The following is a 22,413-nucleotide window of genomic DNA, read 5'->3' on the forward strand; positions in this document are numbered from 1 at the left end:
CTGAGGAGCTGGTAGGGCAGGAGCAGGTAGATTGGAGCAGCTGTGAAGGCAGATGGTTAAACAGTAAAAAGACTGAGGCGAAGAGTGTTGCTGCCAGCCTATGAGCTATGAGCTGAGGGACCAGAAGGATCCTTGCATTGTGCATCTGGCCTACTTGAAACACTGCTGGGCACTGAGAAATAGGACACTTCCTAGTCTGCATCATGATCACAGTAGCAAAAAAGTTTAACCTCTATTTATCATCAGAAAAAGTGGAAATAGTCTGGAAAATTTGAATTAGTCTGAATAAACAGAGTAGGTCTCTGAGCAACCTGATCTAGTTGAAGCTGTCCCTGCTTCTTGCAGGGTGGTTGGTCTAGATGGCTTTTAAATGTTTCAAGCCAAACCCATTCTATGGTTCCATAATACAGAGGGTAGTTTGCAGGTATGCTTATTGCTGTGGATTTGCATGAGACAGTTTGAGTTCTTACTGTATACCACCATAATTTCCAAAACAGTGACACTTAGGGAAATAGCAGTAAAACCTGAGGATTACTGAAATGTATGAAGACTGTTGACTGATGAAGTTTGGTCGTGAAGAAATTGTCTTCCTTGAACTTGCATTCAAACTAGCAATTGAAAAGGATGCCCTAGTCACTTTGGGAACTGAAATATTACAGCACTTCTCTGCCTAGTTTGAATCACTCATACATATCTTTAGTCCTCTCTGAAGTCTAGCATTTTGAACATAAAATCATAAAGTGACATTCCAGTTACTCATGTTATGTCTTAGTGGCACACCTTTAATTCTTAGTAGAAGTAGCAAATTTTAGGTATCTATTCTGCTCACAGGCTTAAGGATGTTTCTCATCAAATCGTATGGGTCAGCTGAGTTTCTAATGAAGATTTATTTTCACTAAGTGGTCTTTCTGTCCCACTTATACAAAGGAGTTATAGATGAAGTGGTATAGGGTATGTCCCACATGAAAATATCTGAAACTTTCATTTTCACTGCAGTCCTGTTTGTCCTGTCCTCTTTGCTTTGTTTTCTTGATAATTACTTTTTACCTGAAATTTTGCCACATCCATAGATCTTTACTATAAAATGCTGCTGGTGGAATTTCAGAAACATTACACATGTTGGATTTAAGCATAACACTGTTAACAGAAAATAGAAGGATCAACATCAGTAGAATGCCACCCCAAAACTTTAAGGCAGAGCTTATATTCTCTTTACTAAACCCACAGCTGCATAGTCAAAATTTCTCTCATGTGATTGTTTCTGAGTGATCTGAGCATCTGACCATCTTGTCTTCTGAAAACTGTCCATCCACTGGACTGTTCTTAGGGACAGGTTGTTAGGACGGATAATTTTGGTATCTGTGTAAAAGAGCAAAATGAGGATATTGACAGTGATGTTCATACTGCAGAACATGAGGCACATGTGATGGCCAGCTTTATCAGCCATCTGGTTCAGTGGGTGACTGACAATGTGTTCTCTCTCTCCCCTGCAGTATGGTATAAAGAAGAAGGAAGAAAAGGAAGCAGAGGCCCAGGCTGCACTGGAAGCTAATGCTGAAGGGAGTCTGACACGCCCAAAGAAGGCCATCCCTCCTGGCTGTGGCGATGAGGAGGAAGAGGAAGAAGAGAGCATTCTAGACACAGTCATCAAATACCTACCAGGCCCCCTGCAGGACATGTTCAAGAAGTAATAACTGCAGACTGTTAGATGGGCACAAACAGTACTGCAAAGGATTTCTCTTTTGCCCGATGGGGATTTACAATCTTGCCATCCCTCATGCAGCCCTCCCCACCTTTGCCCTCTGCTACTCACTAGGAGTCCCTTTCCCATTCCCTTCCAACAGCCTCTTTCCCTTGCCTCCACTCCAAGACTTATCTATTCCTTTTTTGTACATAGTCTCACATCCAGTAGATGCCTCTGAATGGATGTAAAGATTAAAAAGCTGCAGACTACACAACTTTTATTATAAGCCATAGTACTATATATGTTAAATAAGGCAACTGCACATCAAGCATAGAAAAGGAACAATCTCATTTCCATCCAGAGCAAGAAGGAGTGTTCACTAAGTATGAACAGTGGCCTCTTTATTTTTTTTAAATTATCTCTTTTTTTTAAAATTATTTTTGATAATAATTAGTCATTATTATAATGTTCTTGTTGATTGGGTCACACTAGCCATTTTTCATTGAGCACATCTGCTCTTGGAAGGAATATCCCAGTTATTCCAGGAACTAGAGCTTTTCTGTTTTAGTTCAATCACTGACATAAATAAAAGATTGTTTGGAAAGTAAATCATGTATGACTTATACAGCTGACATCACGCAGAACTGTGGAAGAAGCGAGTCATCTGCCCTCAAATGCTGTAGAAATTCAATGCCTCAGAATCTAAGCAAGAGTCATGTTACTTTGGGAATTAGCCATAAGCTTAACTTGAAAGAGCAAATTGGTCAGACAATTGCCATAGAGAGAGTTGAAACCAGAGGAGAGTGCATGGTGCTTTAGTAGAGGACCTTCCTGACTCCTCTGAAGCCAATGACCAAGTATGCTTGCTGCTCTATTTAACTTACTTTCCACTTTCTGCCATATTATATTCAGTGGTTGCATTCCCAGCAATCCTTGCAGTTGGACATCTGGGTTTCCAGCCTATTGGTGTGGCTGTGTCTTGCCCACCCCTTCCTGCAGTGTGTGGGAGCATGTGGTGGCCTCGGTGTTAGTTATGGCCCTGGAGATCAAGAAATTCAGCATATGCCTAATATATATTAGGCTAAATTACTGCCTTGCCTTTGGGAGGTCACTTATTTTTCTGCCCCACTGAGCTTCTCCACCTGCAAAATGTAGGGTTTAGTCTCTACCTACTATAAAGGATGAAGTGAGGATGCTTCTCCAGTACTGTGTGAAGGAGCTAATTAATAATACAGCAGTGTGTGGTATCCCTTGATGCTCGTAGTTTGGGAGGAAATCTCTTTCTCACCATTTCTTTTTTGCCTTTTGCAGATGAAGGTAGAGAGGGCTTCTCAATACAGTGCTGTAGACATCAAGTAACTAAATAAGATAACCCAAATTCTGTGGGAGATATTGACTTGCTAATACAAACACAGATTCAATACATAAACAGTCTTGTTTTGAACACTGATTCTCATGATCAGGTATCAAACATGTCTTCTGAAGAGCTAATTCTGAAATTTTGCATTTGGCTTTGTCTCCGTGGTTGATGTGGTGAGAGCATCATGCCTTCTCAGTCTCACAATTGTGTAAGAGAATCAGGGTTTGTCTGTCGGAACTGGCATTGCTTGTGCCTCTCCTGGGAGCCATAAAAATTTCCTATGTATGAGGAAGAGATTTGGAAGCAAATACACACTGTCAGCTGGTAACAAAAAGCAGAATAATCTCAGACACTTCACTGTGTACCTAAATTAAGCATTCTGCATCAATGGAACTTTGTTGCACTGATTCGGTGGAACTGAGTTTGGGCAAACATCTCAGTATTTTCCTGAATAAGAAATTTTAGAGGATATTTATCTGCACAACAGAGAAGGCAGTGAGCTTGTGAGCTCTGTGTCTTCCAGTAACATTTCTTGTAATAGGGAAAAAAATATTATGAAAGAGAATAAATATAGTCTTCCCTCCTCAGCCAATTCTTATTCAGGTATTGCAGTCCTTGCTTACTCTCAAATAATTTCAGCTGTAAGTTTCTACTGAATCCAAGGTGGACACTGAGGAAATTTGACTGATCTACAAGTCTGAACAAACTGAGAAAGGTGCGACCTGTTTCAGGCTGGATCTGCAAACAAGACATGTTCACTCAAGTACAGGCTGCCAAGGTCTACCCAGAAGAAAGAGAAAGCAGAGTTTATTAATTTGAATATCACTGGGGGCTTTTCCCCTAACTTTCATTTAATTAAAGCAGGATGTGTGTCTCCCTTTTGAGGCTTTTAATGACCCTGAACATTCTATGAATCAGTGCTTGGGTACAGCATTGCAGTGTTTAAGAATTTACCATTTTCTAGGTAGAGTGTCCTACTTGCCCCATGCAAATTCAGCAACTAGTAATTTGAGCCTATTTAAGTAAACCTGAAAGAACTGAAATTCTCTAGTCACAAAGGCAGCAGCTCTGCCACAGAGCATTCCTGAAAGCTGAAAGGCAGAGGTTTGGTCTTTGCTTCAGCTACTCATTGGTAGTTAAATCTCTTAACGTGGATCACACTGACATACAGACATTAATACTTTTGCAATGCCCCAATTAATCTCTGTGGCCTGTGTCCTCCAGTACATAAGTGGAACCAGCAGAAATGTTCCTCCACAAAAAGAAACCATTCCCCTGCCCTTGTGTGGGAAAACTCTTGCAAACAAACAGGAGGATAAGCTTATTCCATTTTGCTTTGGCTTTCCCCTGCCACTTGCTTATTGACCTTTCCCTAACCCCCATCCTTGACTCCCTTCCTCTTTCACCAAATACTCTTCCTGACACGGGATCAGAATTTTCTGTCTGGCATCCTCCTTGCAGAATGCTACTGCTGGTGGTTTCCACAATTTCCCTGGCATCTTGATGTGCATGTTTGGGCATATGTATAGAAGGTTAAGAAATTGGAGAAGGGAGAAGAGAAAGAAAGGAAGAGTGTTTGGTACTGTTTTTTCTAACTGCTTCAGCAGCTGTGCCATTGAATGACAGGTCTACCAGTCAGCATCTGGTGTGGCCTGTGCTCAGATTTCTTAAGCAAGTACTGCTATCACTGGGCTCAGAACATTAAAAATACTTTCTTTGTGAGCTGAGCTCCTGAGCTGTGTGAACATCTGGACTGAAACACTGAAGAAGGCCATAGGAACTCTGTTCTGAGTCTGGTAGGCCTCATGCCAGGCTTGTAAAGCAGAAGGGAATGGGAAGGTCATTTATTATAAATAGTGTTTACTGACTCCTTTATATCGTTGGGGAAGCCACATCTGCAGCAGACCTTCCTCCATGGACAGCAGAGAGTTCAGCCAGGTTTTAACTGGTAGCTCCCATTTGCCTTTTAATGAGAAACATGACAGAAGATCTGGATAGGTTTTGCTTGGTCTTGCCTCATACAATTTTTGGCATGCTGCATAAGGTGTAGACCTCTCCTCAAGTCATTCCACTGTCCCTGAAGTGCCTAAGCCATGTTGAACAGACTTTAGAACAGGCACTCTCTCCTCTCTCCTACCCATCTGTTTCTGTTCCCACTCAAAACTGGCAACAAGGGAGACAGACACCTTTGGCTTATGTATGGAAGTGAGAAGCATTGTATCAGACACTTTTCCCCTCTGCACTCAAGCAGGTGATGAAGCACTTAAACAAGACCAAAGAGAAGCATGGTTCATTGTTTGGATTCTGAATATCTCTTTGTCTTTTCATGACATTGTTTTATTTGCATCACTGATCTGTTCAATCTCAGGTAAATGAGGTATTTTAGTTTTGTAACTAGTTTTTATTTACATAGAAAGGTTGGTGGCTAGGCACTGCAGTCATTTTCCCTCACAGCTCCAAGACCTTACTGGTTAGTTAAAAAATAGTCAAAGGGCCTTCACATTTGGAGGGTAAATGATTTAGTTTGCCATTGACCTTGTAAATTCACATTTATATTTAGAGAAAGCCATATGAGATCAGACTGCAATATTAATTATGAATGCTACTCTTGTGTTTAAAATGAATAAAACAAAATATAAGATCATATGCTAAATCTCTTTGGAGTTCCTCTGTCTATGTTTCTAGTATCATCCATTGGCTTAGGTCCCTCCCAGCCCCACTCCTTCATCAAGAAAGACCATACCAATGCTGCTGAATAGATCTTTTTGCCAAGCTTACTGTGCTAAAATAAGCATTGTTAGAAATTAGCTGTTGTGATCTAAATGTAATGTCTTATGTATCTGAAAGTTGTCTGTATCTGTTCTGAATATATGTTATCAAGATAACTGTTTCTTCATGCACTGAGTTAGTAAAATGTTTCAGTACTGTCATTAAAAAAATTGCCTGTTTTCTCTCTTTCTCACACACAGAGAGCAAAATTCAACTTAGCCATGCATTTTCTAGTAGAAATGCTTCCCAGCTTTCTTTCAGATGCATGTAGTACTAGAAGACAACTTAAAGTAGAGACTTTGTGAATGTGATTTTAATTGGTTATTTTTCTGGTACTTTTTCCTGCATGATGTGGGTAAATGGTATGATGTTCTTCTAAAATGGAATCACAGCCAATAAAAAATCCCATTGATTTCATAAATTCTTTGCAATGCTTTCCTATGAAATTGCTACAAGGTTATACTTGGAAATCAAAGTGTGGTTGCTGATACACAAATGTAATGATAATGAAATAGAGGAACATGGATTTTAAGAGATATGCTCATTTTTTCATTTGTCAAAAACACTGATGAGATTTGACATCTACAGATGATTATCAAATTTTCAATCAGTTTTGCTATTAAGAATTAGTTTTACTTAGAAGAGCAGAACAACACTCTTAAAAGAAACAGGTAACTATGGTTTAATGAGAATATGTTTGGATATTAAGAGAAAAAATGTATAACACTGATTTGCAAAGACACTGAATGTATCTTGGGATCCAGAACTTGTGATATATACAACACTCTTTGGAGGGCAAGTTGCATACAGATAAACCTCATTTTACTTGCTCAGGGACAAATCAGGAATCTTTATATTCAGCATGAAAGAGGCGCATCATGTTGAAAGAAGACATTATCATACATCTCGTAGAAAAATTGATACTCTTTCCCCTAGGAAAGCTCTTCCTTAGGACCATTGTATGCTGATATAGTTTTGTTGGATATTTTTACTAACAGAAGTAGCCACAAGACTGTCACAAAGAGTCAACCCATACCGTTTACATCCCGTAACACCTACTCATACTCTGAGCACAGCACTGCCAAAACTGATACATGCTAATCCTACCACAGGCTGTTAGTTCCAGGACGAGCTCTCCTTCTACTCTAAGTTCCAAGACAGGTCTGTGTTTGAAAAGGAAAACAGCAAGAAAATATTTTTCACCTGTTTCCCCAGGAAACAACCAGTTCAAGGGAACCAGAATAATCTTATCAGATCAGTGTTGTTGGGGAGAAGGTTTAGATACCAAAGAAGGGAAGCAGATAGTTTTGAAGGCTTCATTTTGCAATGTAGGTCAATTATTCTCTCAAAACCTCGTCTGACTTTTTATTTTTAAAAAAATTCCAGTGGTTAATCTGGTGCAATCTACCTTTTTCCCATGTTAAAAGTATACTTTGTTGGATAAAATATCCTCCAGAGCGGAACCTGACAAGAAATCAGCAGGTAAAAAATAATTCCAGTTATGGAGATGCATTAGTGATCTATTTTCCAAACAGTGATCCTGGGATGCAAGGATTAGCCCTGCTGAAAGCTCCCAAACTTCACCTACAGCAGTGGAGGCACAGACTTGGGGCTAGAAATTAAACTCCCAAATGAAAAGCTGGGTGCAAGGATACTCATCATTGTTTGTCCTGATTAAGTCAATTTTAATGGCTTAATTTATTTTTTTTTCTAAAATACCATGGGTAATCTAGGGCTGATAAACTTCTCTTTGAAATGGGACTTGAATGAAGGCTGCTGAACAATGCTGACACAATGCTGTTCTGTATATTGGCCCAGTTAAAATACCCCAACTGAAATTTCTAATTCTCCCTCTCCAACTGTCCCTCCTCTTTAGGAAAAAAAAAATGCATAAACAAACCAACAAACAAAGCAAACATACCAATCCCCCCCCAAAAAAAAAAAAACCAACCAAAAACAAAAACAAAAAGAACCCCCAACACAATAAAATGACCAAGGATGAGGATTAGATGCATTGGGATATTCCTTCTTGAAGATAACTCTGCTAAAGCTTGTCTCTTGGGATTTTACAGACTCTTTGAGATAGATGATAAAAGTACATCTGCAAAGGCAAATGGCTGGAGCACATGATGTCAAACACCTGTGCTTTCTTCAGTATTCAGAGAGAAGCTGCATTCTGCTAGGGCTGTGGGATGGAAAGAATCTTTTCATCTTAAGATCTGCTTTTCTCACAAACCCTATTTTTATGCAAGAGGGTCAGATATAGCAGTGTATTTTGCAAGCTCAAGCTGCAGCAGCCAAACAGATTTTGAGTTAGAAAAGGATTATTTAAAACTTATCTTGGGAACATTTCTGCTGTGCTATGAAAGGTTCAGACCATTGCAAACAACAACCACGTAACTGAAAATATGGTTCAAATCTATTTAATTTTTAATAAAAAATATTTTCAAATTTACACAAAATGAGCATAATCTTTTCAGTTTGTGAGCTACTGGTCAAAAATACCAAACCCAATCAAGGGCCAGTTTGCATGAGAAGAGAGAATATGTACTGAAATGTAATTTAGGTTCTAATACTTCATATTCTGTTTCAATTTTCACTTTATTGATGCTGAAAACTGCCAAAGTATTGTAATAGCACTTCAGATTTGATTATCTAAGTCATCAAACTGAAGCCTGTGCATAGCTGATATGGGACCCTCTATTATTCTAGTTTCATAGCTGGGTAAGCTGTGAATTTTCTGTCTATGTGAACCCAGTATCTAGCAGCTGTCTTTTAAATTATTGAAAATGAGACACCTTTTCAAGTTTCCTTATCTTATCAAAAGCTGAGCAGATGCTCATGAGATATTCACCCCTCAGCCAGGAAGAATCCTCTTTTTGGTGATGACTAAGCATGGCAAATCATAGAATCACAAAAGGAAGCAGCAGAGTCACCATTCCTGGAAGTGTTCAAAAAACATGTGGATATGGCACTGAATGCCATGTTTACTATTAAACTGCTCTTCCCTGTTAAAGTCTGTTCCAATGTTCTACAACGTCTTCTGCCAAAAAATATATTCATAATACCTGATCTAAACCTTCCCTGCTGCAACTGAGACAATTCCTTTTCATTCTGTCACTTGCTGCCTGGGAGAGGAGACCAGCGCTTCCCTCACTACATCCTTTTTTCAGGTAGTTGCAGAGAGCAATGAAGTCCCCTCTCAGTCTCCCTTTCTCCCAACAAAACAATCCCAGCTCCCTCAGCTGCTCCTCAAGAGACTTATGCTCCAGACCCTTTACTATCTCTATTGCCCTTCTCTGGACTCGCTCCAGCACATCAGTGTCCTTCATGTAGTGCAGAGCTTCACAAGCTCTCTTAATCACTGTGGTTATGAAGGATAGCTCAGCATGAATGCTGAAGTCATGTACAGGAATGGGCTGTGGGGAGCCATTTCCTTGCAAAGAAACAAGGGAGAACACTGTCTGCTGTTTCCCAATCTAGTTCCCTTGCCTGAGAAGGAGCTAGAGGTATACAGATAATCATTTTTGCTGGTGAAGTGCGAATAATGACATTGGACCATGTCTGAGATGTCCCAGCAAGACGCATTGTCCTTTACAATGAGTATCCTTCTTTGAGGGCTCTTGAAGCAGATGTCAACAATATTAAAGGATTGTATGTCAGAAAGACTCTTGGGAATGATGAGATGAAATAAATGAAAAAGATGTCAGTTACCAAAATGTTCCTGTACATTATGACACAAAAAATTAGTTAGAACAGCCTAGCTGATAGTAAGATCCAGAAATACATTTTTAATGGAAATTTATTTGCATGTTGTAAGGTCCACTACATACTTATATAAGTGGAGCACACTGAGTGCCTCCTTAAACAGCTAACTGTGCTTCATAAGAAGCTTAGCAAACAGGAAACACAGTCAGCTCATGAGGATTAAATGTTTATTGGTGGTAAACCTTACTTGCTGATGATTTTTACCCTTCTTCATGAACTGATCTAAGCCTCTTTAAGCTAAGAGTGATGATATTGTGCTTTAAAGTTTTTTATTTCTCAGGGACTGCGAGGGTTTTTCAGTCAAAAAATTCAAAAAATTCTTTTCTGCCCTCATTTCTATTCTCAAATGTTGAGACAAGACAGTCCTGTGTGACTCAGGGAATTCAGCAGATGTTGCATGGTTTTTAGATTAAGCCTCAGCAGTGGAATGTCAAGCACCTCACCATGAGTTGTTCTTCCGAGTAAAGAAGTTCTTTGAACTTAGTGTATTTATCTACTATTTACTCACTTGTCATAATCATAGTCTCTTCAGATCAGGGATTTTTCAGGAAAACCAATTAAGACAAAATTACTGGCTTTTTTGTTTGTTTTGTTTTTGTTTTTTTTTTTAAAGAATTGAAAACAGATAAAGAGTAAAACTCTTAAGACAATAAGTAATGTAAGAGATCAGTGGAGATGAAAAATTTTGTAAGTCTCCTTCCTGCCTGTCCCACTAGTAGATATGAGTGAAGGCCCAGAAGGGGCTGTAGACAGCATAGAAAGCAATAATTAGGGCTGAACAAATGCTGAGTTCATTGTGAATGATGTCCCATGGTCTTGTGATTGACTGTAGACATAGAATCATAGAATCATGGAATCAATTGGGTTGCAAAAGACCTCCAAGATCATCAAGTTCAACCCTTGGTCCAACTCCAGTCCATTTACCAGATCATGGCACTCAGTGCCACGGCCAATCTCACTTTAAAAACCTCCAGGGATGGTGAATCCACCCCCTCTCTGGGCAGCCCATTCCAATGCCTGAGCACTCTCTCTGCAAAGAATTTTTTTCTGATATCCAACTTAAATTTCCCCTGGCAGAGCTTGAGCCCATTGTGCCCCCTTGTCCTATTGCTGAGTGCCTGGGAGAAGAGACCAACCCCCACCTGGCCAGAACTTCCCTTCAGGGAGTTAACTTGTCAGACAGGCAACTGGAAGTCTCCAGTGAAGACTGAGTTCCCTATGGAAGCAAACTGAGTTACATCCAGAGTTTCATATATGGAACCTGCTGCTGTCAGGGTAGAGGTGCAGGCCTTTCTGCCAGAAGGAGTCTGCTGCCCAGCAGATCTCCTGTGCCAGAACACTACTATCTGGTCGAGAGAGCAGAAATGGGAGCATTGCATTGAGAAAGTGAGTTACTGTACTAAACCACATTTCTCAACTGATGACCATAAAAGACATCTTAAACCCTGACTGACCTGGCTTGTAAATTCCTGGCTTGCTTGTAGACAAAGACAGTACACAGACTTTATGTCTAAAATAAAAAAAAAGGTGTAAGGAAGGGCACAAACACACACTAATATTGGTGTGGCCTGTTATGGAACAGGGAATGGCTGCTCAGTGAGTCTAAGGGACTCTTGAGAGACAAGGCTGGAGTAAAATGTCTGTCCTTCTTTCTGCAGTTTTTGAGTCTCTGCACAGTCACTCTTGGCAGTGTTACTGTTTGCTGAGCAGCAAAGGCAATGGCTGAGGCAAATGTTCCATGAGCCAGGAAAGGTCAGGGCTTGGCTATGGACATCCTGGAAGTGCTTCCCAGAGACACAGCACTGTGAATTCATTTCTTGTGTTAGCTAATGTCTGCCAAAAACCACATTTACTCTTCTTGCCACACAGAGAAAGCCATTTCTTGCTCTGCCTAGTGACCATGAAGAAACACGTGGTCTTCTCCAAAGCACAGACCTAGACTCCACATAATTTGCTTTCCAAATCTCTTTCCTTTTGACCTGGAAAGAAAAAGTATGAGACATTTCAAGTGAAAACATTTTTTACCAGCTCCACCCTGGCACTAAATGGCTCATATCTCCATTGCCACATAGCTTGCAGAGCTCATTCTTTCTGGGCCTGTCTGTTGATGTGGACCTGAGACCCTTGTCCTCACCATCACCAATTCATAAATTAATTTCTTCTTTGTTCTCTTGTACCTTATGCCAGCCATCTCAGGCATGCTAGAAGCTTTTCTCAGGCAGACAAGCTGGTGAGGCTCAAGTTTCAGGCAGTAGAGCAGATGATTCAGCTTGGCCTTCAATGGCAACTTGGCAAGCTGGTATCCACATTTGTTCTGAGAGACTATGTAGGACTAGGAGTTCAGCAAGAAGCCACAGAGATGACAGTAGAACTCATCAAGAAACCCTGGGATTTGAGCAAGAGTGAGGAAGAACTGCTGACTCTGCCAGTCGGAGGCAGTACCACATCTTCCTGGGACTAGAAGCAATCCTGAAGCAAAAGAACTGTTTGTTTTAGTTCCTGCATAGACTGTATTAGTCAGTTAACTCATGGTAACAAGAATGTCAAAAATTGGTTTGTGAAGTATTTGAATAGTTCGAAAAATGTTTAGTTGTATGATAGAAGGTTCTATTTGTTCTCCCTATCCTCTAGTTTGTATATTCCTCTGCCAAGTATAAATTGTTATGCTTGCATTCAATAAATGATTCAGCTTGCCCCAACTAGAACATTAAGCTGTGTCCTGTAGTACCTTTAGTCACCACCCAGAAATTGCATACTGCTTGAGCAGGTTCCCCAGGTATCACTGGAACACAGGAGGTCAATGACAGCATACAGCACCTTCATGCTTTGCCTTCTGCTTCCATACCTCCTTCCATACTGTCTCTCCACCTTTCTTTCAATGATCTGCCTAATGAAATCCTGACTCTTTGGTTACCAACGTGTTTGATGAGAACCTGTGATCTTCTCCAGCTTCTGGACAGCAACCAGCCAAGAAGGGAGGTTTGAAACAGAACTCTCAGACAAGACATCTGAGCTCTCATTGAGCTTCCATGCTGTTGGGCAAAAATGCCAGCTCATTCCTTTTGCCTAGGAGCCTAAGACTTGTTTATTTTGAGTAGTAGGCTTAAGAAATGTATTTCCCTCACAGGCTGGCTCCAGTTCTTTCCCAAGACTGAGTGTGTCACCCAAGGCTCATGCAGCACTTTTATGTGCAGTTACCACAGAGTGTTCAGATAAGAAAAATAACGCAACATCTGTAAGCTTGTATTTGGAGACAATGCACATGAACTTTTCCCCACTGTGCTGCTGTTTGGCAGAGAATGTCTGGCTGTGGTTCACTCTAAGTCTCTGTAGGCAACTAACAGTGTTCTGGTTCATTAATTGGTGGAGACCTGAGCTTACACGTCTCACAAACTGCCTTGCTATTACCAGTAGACTTTGGCAGTTGACAGTGAAGAATATCTATTCATGCTTCCCCAAGGAAGACCTCCATATTCTAGGAAAGGAAAAATCAAAAAGTAATAACTCTCATCTTCAAGAGGATTAAATATACCTAAACTTTCCATGCTATTGGGATGGTATTAATGTGATGAAAAATGACAGACCAACAAGAAATTTACCCATATTAATGAACCTGAAGTTGACTTGGCTGGTGGGAAATTAATTTTAATTGATTCATCAAACAGTAGTCTCTTTCTACCATTTCCCAGTGGGATCAGGGATCTGATCTGAGAAAACCCTCCAAAGCCTGTATCTTTGAATTGTCTAAACAAAAAAATGCACTACATCCAAAGCCAGGTCTTTTAGTTCAAAACCACTTTGAGTGGCACTGAAGTCATGTGAGGAGGCATGATGTCAACATAACTATGGTACTCTCTCACCCTCTCAGATGAGACTTCCTTCAGCAGGGTCTAACTAAAATGTGTCACATGAGTGCTTAAGGGCCTCCTACTGTGATCTCAGTGGAGGCCAGAGTGATGCTGATGGTAGAAGAAAACTCTCCAGCTCATTGTGCCTTGTGATGGCAGTTCTCAGGCTACACTGACCAATTTCTGCAGGAGCACCATTTTTTGCTGTTGGAGCAACTGTTACTGTTGAGATGCCACCTCATGGATGCTATTAAGACCTAGTAGTACTGGTAGATGTCATATCTTTGGCTGATAAATAGCTTGGTTTAAAACAGTTCTGGAAAATGTCACACTATATTTGCTCTGACTGACAATCTCTGCTGGGTGCTTAACATAAAGGCAAACTGCATGTACAACAGCTCCACTGCAAGTGGTGGCCATCATGTCAGATGGCGGAACAGAAGTACCAGTGTGAGGATCAGGCTGAGTGTCCAACCTTCAGTGATTCCTTGTGTTTATGGAGAAACACATTCCTGCAGGATCGTGGGTGACATGTGACTGCAGCATACTCTTGTGACACATAGAAGCTGTAACCCAGTCAAGGCTAGTGGCTGAACACTTGCCATCCTAAGGCAGCAGTGTGGGCAGAAAGTGGTATAAATGACCCCAGGACTAGACACGAAAAGGGAGGAGCAGGTAGCACTGAGAAACTACTGGCTTTTGCAATCTAACTTCTAAGGACAAATGGCCTTCTCTAGGGGTAAATAACTCTTTTCCAGAAGATACTGCTACCGAGGCGGCAGTTAGTTTCACTTAAGGAAGGTTTCCTGCCTGGAATGAGGCATCTTTTCCAGAGACAGTTTTAGATGTTTCTCCACATGCATTCCACAGAAGTTGACTCCCTGGATACAAAAGAGATAATGTTCACAGACATGCTACAGGGTTCCAGCAGCCAGTGGGGGACCCAAGGTGGGGGAAAGTGATGATAAAGCCTAGGAAAGAACAAAAGATGTGCCTTTTCCCTGGGGCCTTGTGCTGCTAGGCAGCACTGTGAGGATTTATAAGTTTTCAGCATCCTCACCTCCAAGATAAACCTTCTTGAATCCTTTCCATTGCTGGCAGTTTTGGGGAATACCTGCGTATATTTTGCTTTACACCTTCCAAGGACATGTTGCCCGTGAACATAAGTCCAGCTGTCTCATGAGCTTTTGAGAAAGGTTAAGACAGAAGATGAACAGCTATGGTACACCAGCGGACTTGACTCCATAGAAAAGGGGTTCCCCCCAAAGCTCCCTACTCTTAATGTCCCCTTGTGATCAGGCTTGCTGTGGAGATGTCTTTTTAAGAAAAGAATACACTATTATATCTCTGTGAGTCACTAGTGCAACTTCAGTCTTCTTTGGCAAAAAAACCTCAAGAAAACAGAGCAAACCAACATCATTACTTTAAGTAGCAAATGTCTTCCAAAGAAATATGAGATGGGAAGGAGCACAGGATGAGGATATTCAAAATAACAAGGTTATTCCTACCTTAAAGTCCCACACATTTTGTGTGAACTCATGCTCTAAAGTTAAGAAGTGGCAAACTCAAGCCACAATTTGCGATACTTCCCCTGTCTTTTCCCTAAAGACCAGATCTATCTACCTATTTGGCAATTACTTACCTACTTTCTCTTAAATTCAGATGTAATTATAAAGCATAGGATGTTTTCTAATAACATTGCATGTAAAACTGTAAAAATCAAACTAACAGGGTTTTTTAACATCTGCCTTAGACCTCTCGCACATACCATCATCATCATCATCATCATCATCATGGCCAGGCTTCGCGAACGAAGATTTGAGAAGGGCACTACCCACTCTTGCTGCAAGCTGCTGGTGGCTAAAAAGGCCGATACGGGACAGGCAGGTCCGGTCACAGAAGGCACAGGGGAACGTCTCCCTGGGTGACATTGGCAAGGAACGGTTCTGTCTGCGTTGTCTTTTCTCCTCCAGACTGACTCTCCGTGCATTCTCAAAGGAAGCAGCAGCGTCGTGAATGGTGTGTCTCCATGAATCCCGATTGGAGGCCAGAGTGGACCATTGGTGGCAGTCAATATGGCCAAGGCTGAGGTGTTGTTTCAGGGAGTCCTTGTATCTCTTCTTTGGGGCTCCTCTCTTGCAGCAGCCGGTGGCGAGTTCACCATAGAGCACAATCTTTGGGAGGCAGTGGGTGATCCTCCATCCTGGAGACGTGCCCTGGGCAGTGGGTGATCCTCCATCCTGGAGACGTGCCCTGGGCAGTGGGTGATCCTCCATCCTGGAGACGTGCCCTGGGCAGTGGGTGATCCTCCATCCTGGAGACGTGCCCTGGGCAGTGGGTGATCCTCCATCCTGGAGACGTGCCCTGCCCAGCACAGCTGCGTTCTCATCAGCATGGCCTCGATACTGCTGACCCTGCCTGTTCAAGAACAGACACATTGGTCACGTAATCAGTCCAGTGGATGTTTAGGATTGAATGGAGGCAGCGCTGATGGAAGCGTTCGAGAAGCCGCAGGTGGTGGCGGTAGATGACCCAGGATTCAGACCCATATAAAACACACAGAAAAAGGCAATGCCTGCTTAAAGTGTTGGTTATACACAGTAACCAAACATGTCCACTCTGCATAAAAATAACTCATAAATGCAATACCCACTACCAAGCACTGGTACATTAGTAGCAATGACCACAACAAAGAGTACAGAGGGGCCACAACATTCAATGTAGGCATTACTTTGAAATGTGTCATTACAGCTCATCAGTACTTTAAAAGAACCGCAGTTACTCCTGAGGCTGGACAAAAGTTAAGCTGTTCAGGAAAAAGGAAAAAACAAAACAAAAAAAACCAAACCCCAAATGGTGGGACAGACCAACAAATGATGTCTGACTTTAATTGCAAGCACAGCTTTGAGGATGAAAGCCTGGAGGCAAGCATGGATTTGTCACTGTCAAAGAATTGTGTGAAACTAACAATTACAAGTGATGGGAGCAGTGGAGGAACTAATCCCAAAGCAATAAATGCAGTTTGAAAACCTTACTCCCATACTAAGGACAAGCCTGCATAAATACTGCAGAGCTAGTAGGAAGCTGCAGATGAGAGCACTTGTCAGAGCAGACTATGAGCGAGTTTGAATTATTCAAATTGCCTAGCAAGTCCACAAGGCATGTGGAGTTCCTGGAAGAAAAGGCAGCTATATGTGCAATCAGTCAAACACACAGATACGTGCACATAAATGCCAGACAAAATACACCAGCACACACACCCCCCCCCCTCAAAGTTATGTCACAACACTGTGTTTTTGCTTGCATGTCTCCTTTCACAGTGACAAACGTGGGGTATGAGTGCTTATTTTTCCATTAACATGTTCTTGGCTTTGAGTCCCAGCTGGCAAAAGTTATGATTAGAACAAAGTGAAGATTCAGCATCTGCTGGATCACCCAGCTTTCAGAATACCCTATAGCTGAAACCAAAACAAGCTCAGTGAGTACAGGAGTGAAAAAGGAACAATGTTCGTGCCCTGGGGAAGAACTGACTTGTTCCAGTCATGGTGAAATGGATCCCAGATGAAGAATGCTGGAGTATCACTAGGTTGGAGAAAAACAAGTGGACTGCGAGCTGGGTCACCGGGCTAAGATGTAGGTGGCTTTTCTCTGCCTGTTCTTTTTGTTTGCGTTCACCTTGAATCTAGAAATTTTACATTGGTGTTCTGTTCAGGTGCTGTGTGCCATGGTGTCTTCAGGTTCCTGGGAATATGAGATGTTCCCAGAATATAAATCAGGATATAGATGTTTATTTATACTGAAGAAGAAAACTGCCAAAGCAGAGCGGAATTTGATTAAAAAATAACACAAATAAAAATCCATAGAAACTGGATGTTTAAAACGTGTGGCATTGATTCATTATTAGATTTCTCTTGCAAGAAAAAAGCAACCATCTGAGACTCCAAGGAGTTACCCTTCTGCAGGAGCTATCAGAAAGAGACTGTTCATTGATTTCAGAGTTTCATATGAAATCTGCATGAATTATAAATACAAAATATATGAGAGCATCAAACTTTCAGAGCTATCAAAATACTCAAGGGGATACTTCCACATCTAGAGAAATGTTCTCTCGTCTTTATGTTACGTGACAGAAGACAAAATTTGTACAAAAGCATGAGCATGAAATTTACATCTATAGTAAATAACATTAAGACTTTTTAGAAAAATTAATTTCATTGTCAGTAAAAAGATTTTCCTTCTAAAACTTGGGCAGTACATGCTTAGAGTCACACAGCTTAAGTGCAGCAGAGTAAAGAGAGAATTTTGACTTAACATCCTATAGACTATAGGGTGGGAAAATGGAAGTAGAAAATCTCTTGCATTTATAATGATGAGGAGTGACAGTAACTTACTGAAATTTTTCTCTTTCTAATTAATTTGTATTTAATTTTTGTGCCAAATAATAATTTTGGGTGTGTGCTATAATTTACAAACATGCATATCGTACTAAGGTAAAAATATATAGAACTGAAACCATCTCCAAACTTTGTAAACCTTGGATAAATTTCCTTCTACATCATTTCCAGGCTTGGCTTATGGTGTTAACAGATTCATGGAGGAGTTTAGTAGACAATATGTTTCTATGTCTTCATGCATTAACTGAATTAAAAACATGAACAAGTTTACAGGGGTTAAGAATATTATTACTTCCTGCTGCTATTAAGTGTTTGCTGTAAGCTTCTAAACAATTAAGAAATCTAGCTGTTCAGTGATTTAAAAAAATATATTGATGAAAGATTGATACCAATCTTACCTCCCTTACCTTGGCTGCACAGTTCTGAATTCCTGTCTCAAAGCTCTCACCCTGATGTCTGCTGCCTTCAAATCTGCTATGTGCCCTTCCTGAATCCCTTTTCAGCCCTGCTTCCTCATGGATAAAGCCTGATGGTGTACTAAATGTCCAGTTTCTGTCATTTGCTGGTCTTCCCCTCCTCCAGTTGTAGTTTGCTGGGTATTTAACATTGTTTTGGGTTCATGATGGACTAAGTAGTGGAGACTAACCCAGTCCTGTTTTGAGCCATACCTGTGATCAGTTCTCATCCTACAACAGAAGGAAGAAGAGGATGTGTTAGAGTGTTATAAAATGCTATTATTTTGATCTGTGTCTGGCCTTGCCGTCTGCTAAGTTATAGAAAAACATGAATGTAAAGAGGATAATTTTAATTTAGATGATCAGTGGAGCATAGAAGAGTGAGAAAGTAGTACTATATGCTGGGAAACCAACCACAATGCTGTAAAACGTACCTGTATGACACTGGATGTTCTCTATTATTAGGACCTTGTTCCTGCTTGGCTTAGCTCCATGCTGCAAGATGGATAAAAATACGCTTGAAAACACAATGGTAGAGGTTGTACATAAGGGTGAGAAAGCGGATGAGAAAAGGAAGATTCTGTGGGCACGGGTTGTACAACCCCTACCCAACAGGCAAGTGTGTGCAAACTGTTGCTATTTATGTAATTAGTAGACAGTGTTTGGCTGCCATCCAGGCATCACCTTATACCACGTTCTGGCCATACATAGTATAACAAGGGCTGATAAACAAAGGCACCAGGAGTGGGGGAGCTGAGCGACACTCATCCTTCCACTGAGACTATGTTGGCTCTGCAGGGATGCCCACTAAGCGTGGGTGCCGCTGATCCTGGTAGTCCTGGCCTGTCTGCTGGAGTGGGCACCAGTGATAGGAAGTAACCACTGAAACATCAACTAATTGGTTTCCTTTTGTATCCTTTTACTAAGTTTTAAGTATTTTATCTTTTTATTCTCTTTTGTATTAAGTATTTTTACCCTTTTTATTCTCTTTTCTAGCTGGTACTGCAATAAGTGCTGTGTGTAGAATTTTATGACTGTGATTGTCTTTAGTCCAGCATATATCCTAAACAAACTGATACAGAGGAAGGTCTTGTAAAGCAAACCAACACAGCATGCTGTCATATACCAATCAGCCTAATTTCCAAAGTAATCTCCCCTATCAGAGACAACTTCTGAGGATACAATGAATCACTACACTCTTAGCATGTGAATAGTAATTTTAGCTGGATCATTTACCTAGAAAGCTGATTTTCTAGGGGTTTGATAGCGGCAGTCCCCCAGAGAAGTAGCACAAGTTCTCTGGTATTCTAAAAGCTAAAGCTTAAATTGGACTTTAAAGGGTGTTTTTTCAGCACAGATGAGAACATTTTCTGCAGGTTCTGAGCTATCTTTGAAGGGACCTTTTTTCTAATTGTATATCTTTTCCATAAAATGGTTAGCAAAAGCTGACATCATTTAATTGGCTGAAAGTAACTTCATATCATTTAGGAAAGACATTGGCTTAATCTGCCTTTTTTTCTTTCTTAATTAAATTTGTCACAGTGATGTATTTGCACTATTAAATCATCTTGAATTTGCAAGAAGATTTAAAAAGCCATGTATTTTTGGAATGATGCATTTTCAATCAATCATCTGAATGGGCCTGCCAGGAGAAAGGAGGGAAGAAATGCCCAAGGAAGGCACAGCAGGGACAGCAATCTCCCAGAAGAGGGATGCAGACCTATATGGTTTTCTGCAACGTGCACTGTGTTAATCCTCTAATTCAGCTATGGCGAAGCAAAAGTTAAAGCTGAAAAAGAACCCAAAGTGCCTTAACACCAGTAAAGGGCAGGATATTTACATTGTCTTACAAAGATAATTGTCTTTAATTATTATTTTATCTTAGACAGAAACATAGGGAAGGCTTTGATTAGCACTGCCATGGGTTTGATTAGCACTGACAAGAAGCTTATGCCCAGAAGAGGGTTTAAGTTTATAACCTGTACCCATAGAGAGTCAAATCCTATGCTTGGAAAAATTGGAACTTAAACCATATTCTGTGCTTTGGAACTGAGACAGAATGGAGCATCGTAGATCCTTGCTTTGTTCACTGCTTGACAAGGTCGCCACTCTTGGCTTGTCTATCCTGCCTTTCTCACTCCTTTTCTGAGAGTTTTACAGAAGCTGAAACAACTCTCAAGAAGATAGAGGTTCATAGTTTGCTCCAAAATCATCTGAATTTACGTGGCTCTTAGAACAATGGACAGATCCCTTTGTTTTCCAGGGTCTTGCAGCCAAGAAGTGAAAGAAAATCCAGAATCAGTTTTGGAAGTGGTTTGGAAGCCAGTGTTGAGTGGATTGTCCAAAAACTCTGAAAAACTGTTCCCCACTGTTAGTCACTTGTCTTCTGAAAATTCTGAAAACTGTGTTCCTGTTGACTTGTTCTGCATGGGCAGCATGTAAAAAAACCATCTGGTCTAGCTACTGATTTGTGAAAAAGATTTTTCTGCCTTGAGTTTCCTTTTCTGCTTTCTTCCCTTAACCACAAGAAATTTGTAATTGTTCTTTCACACTCTCACTGACACCCTACTTCCTACTTACAGATGTGGAGTAAGTGGGAATCCACCATCATCCTGTGCTGTTAAGCTTAATTTTTATCTTGTTTCACACTTTTTCTCTGAATGGTATGTGCTGGTTTAAAGGTAAACCAGCAGGAGAAACAAACCTAACACAAAAGGGATTATAAGTCAGAGTTGCAATTTAATAAAAATATTACAAAAAATGCAATGATACAAAGAGAAATTGATTTTAACCCACAAAACCTGAAAGTATAGCCAGTACCCTGGGACACAAATAGAATGGTGTTCATTAGCCCCTGTGCTGAGCCCCATGTGGTTCTCCTGAGTCCAAAGTAAAAAGAAGGGAAAGAAAAACCTTTTGGTGCAGATAGTTACAGTCTGGTTGAGTGGTGATCACAATCCTATCGAGGTTCTGGTCCTCCTTTGGATCCAACAAATGGTTTCAGAAGTCCCCAAACCCCAAGATTATATACCCTCAGGTTCAGGTGGGAACACCCAGTATCTCCCCCAGGGCAGGGAGTTCCACAGTGGGTGATCTGACTCTGCAAGCCATGAGGTATTTTTTGAATTGTTGATGGCCCCTCAGACATGTCCCCTCAGGCTGGGTGTGGAGGTGCTAACGAATACCTGGAGGGAAGTTATCACAGCTCTTGTCTCACAGGCTTCTTTAACACCCAGCTTACAGCCTGAGGAGTCAGGTGTGCCCTGGGCAGCGTCTGCAAATGGTCCGTTGTTAACAGTTCATGAGAAATAATATAGAGGGTGCTTTGGTCACACCCACACAGTGATAAACTGGTCCCAGCTTGCTGAACTAGGACAATGGTAGCTCTGGAATTTTGAATAAAGTTTAACAGACTTCTCAGAGCAAGTAATCAGGAAAAAAATTCAGCAGTACTTAGAGAGCTTTGAAAATTACAGCCTTGAAATGCCATTCAGAGAGGGCTTTACTGCCTTCAGGTATTTTTATACATAGTAACATGGAAGTACCATTTCACATTAGTGGTTTCTTTATAATTTGCAAGAATCTGTGGCCTTTGTAGGTGAAGTGGAACAATGAATGATGTGTTTATAACAAAACAAATGCATTTTCTTTGAAGACATGAAGTATTCAAAGGAGGAGTGAGTTTTGTAGGAGAGAAGATAACTCAGCTTTGATGACCTGGTGTTGTGCACTTGCTAAATTAAAACCTCAGTTGTGTAATTTCTTGATTCTTTCCCTTGTTGAGTCCTTTCCCATACTTTCAATCAGCAACGTTGCAAATGGATATGAAAGGAGAGTTGAATCTGATTCATTTTTCATGGAGAGATTTTCCAATGACAACACCACCTATGTCCCCACCTAAGCCAAATACTCTCCATGAAATGCTATTTGCACTGTTTTGACAGCATTCTAAATTACAGATAAAGTTTCCAGGAGGCACAGTAAATTAACTGAAGTAACACTAGATCTAGTCTTATATTCTATGCACTCAAGCCTCAATTCAAATTCAGAAAGTAACAAGACCAGCATCAGGAAAATGTTTTCTCCTCTTTGTGATCTGCTATTTGCAATGATGTATTATTCTGTCTTTACTTAA

At 40.8% G+C, this 22,413-nt stretch overlaps 1 protein-coding gene across 2 annotated transcripts in view; it reads left to right on the forward strand.

Moving 5' to 3' along the window:
• Nucleotides 1-6,234, forward strand: part of CPLX1 (complexin 1) — a 125,398-nt gene extending 119,164 nt beyond the window's left edge. For both annotated transcript variants that reach the window (XM_071581312.1, XM_071581313.1), the window contains one exon: nucleotides 1,494-6,234. In XM_071581312.1, the coding sequence (XP_071437413.1) occupies nucleotides 1,494-1,691 (198 nt within the window). In that variant the 3' untranslated portion in view covers nucleotides 1,692-6,234. The remainder of the gene's footprint in view (nucleotides 1-1,493) is intronic.
• The last annotated feature ends 16,179 nt before the right edge of the window (nucleotides 6,235-22,413 follow it).

This window comes from Pithys albifrons, chromosome Z (genome assembly GCF_047495875.1).
Source record: "Pithys albifrons albifrons isolate INPA30051 chromosome Z, PitAlb_v1, whole genome shotgun sequence".
Lineage (NCBI taxonomy): Eukaryota > Metazoa > Chordata > Aves > Passeriformes > Thamnophilidae > Pithys > Pithys albifrons.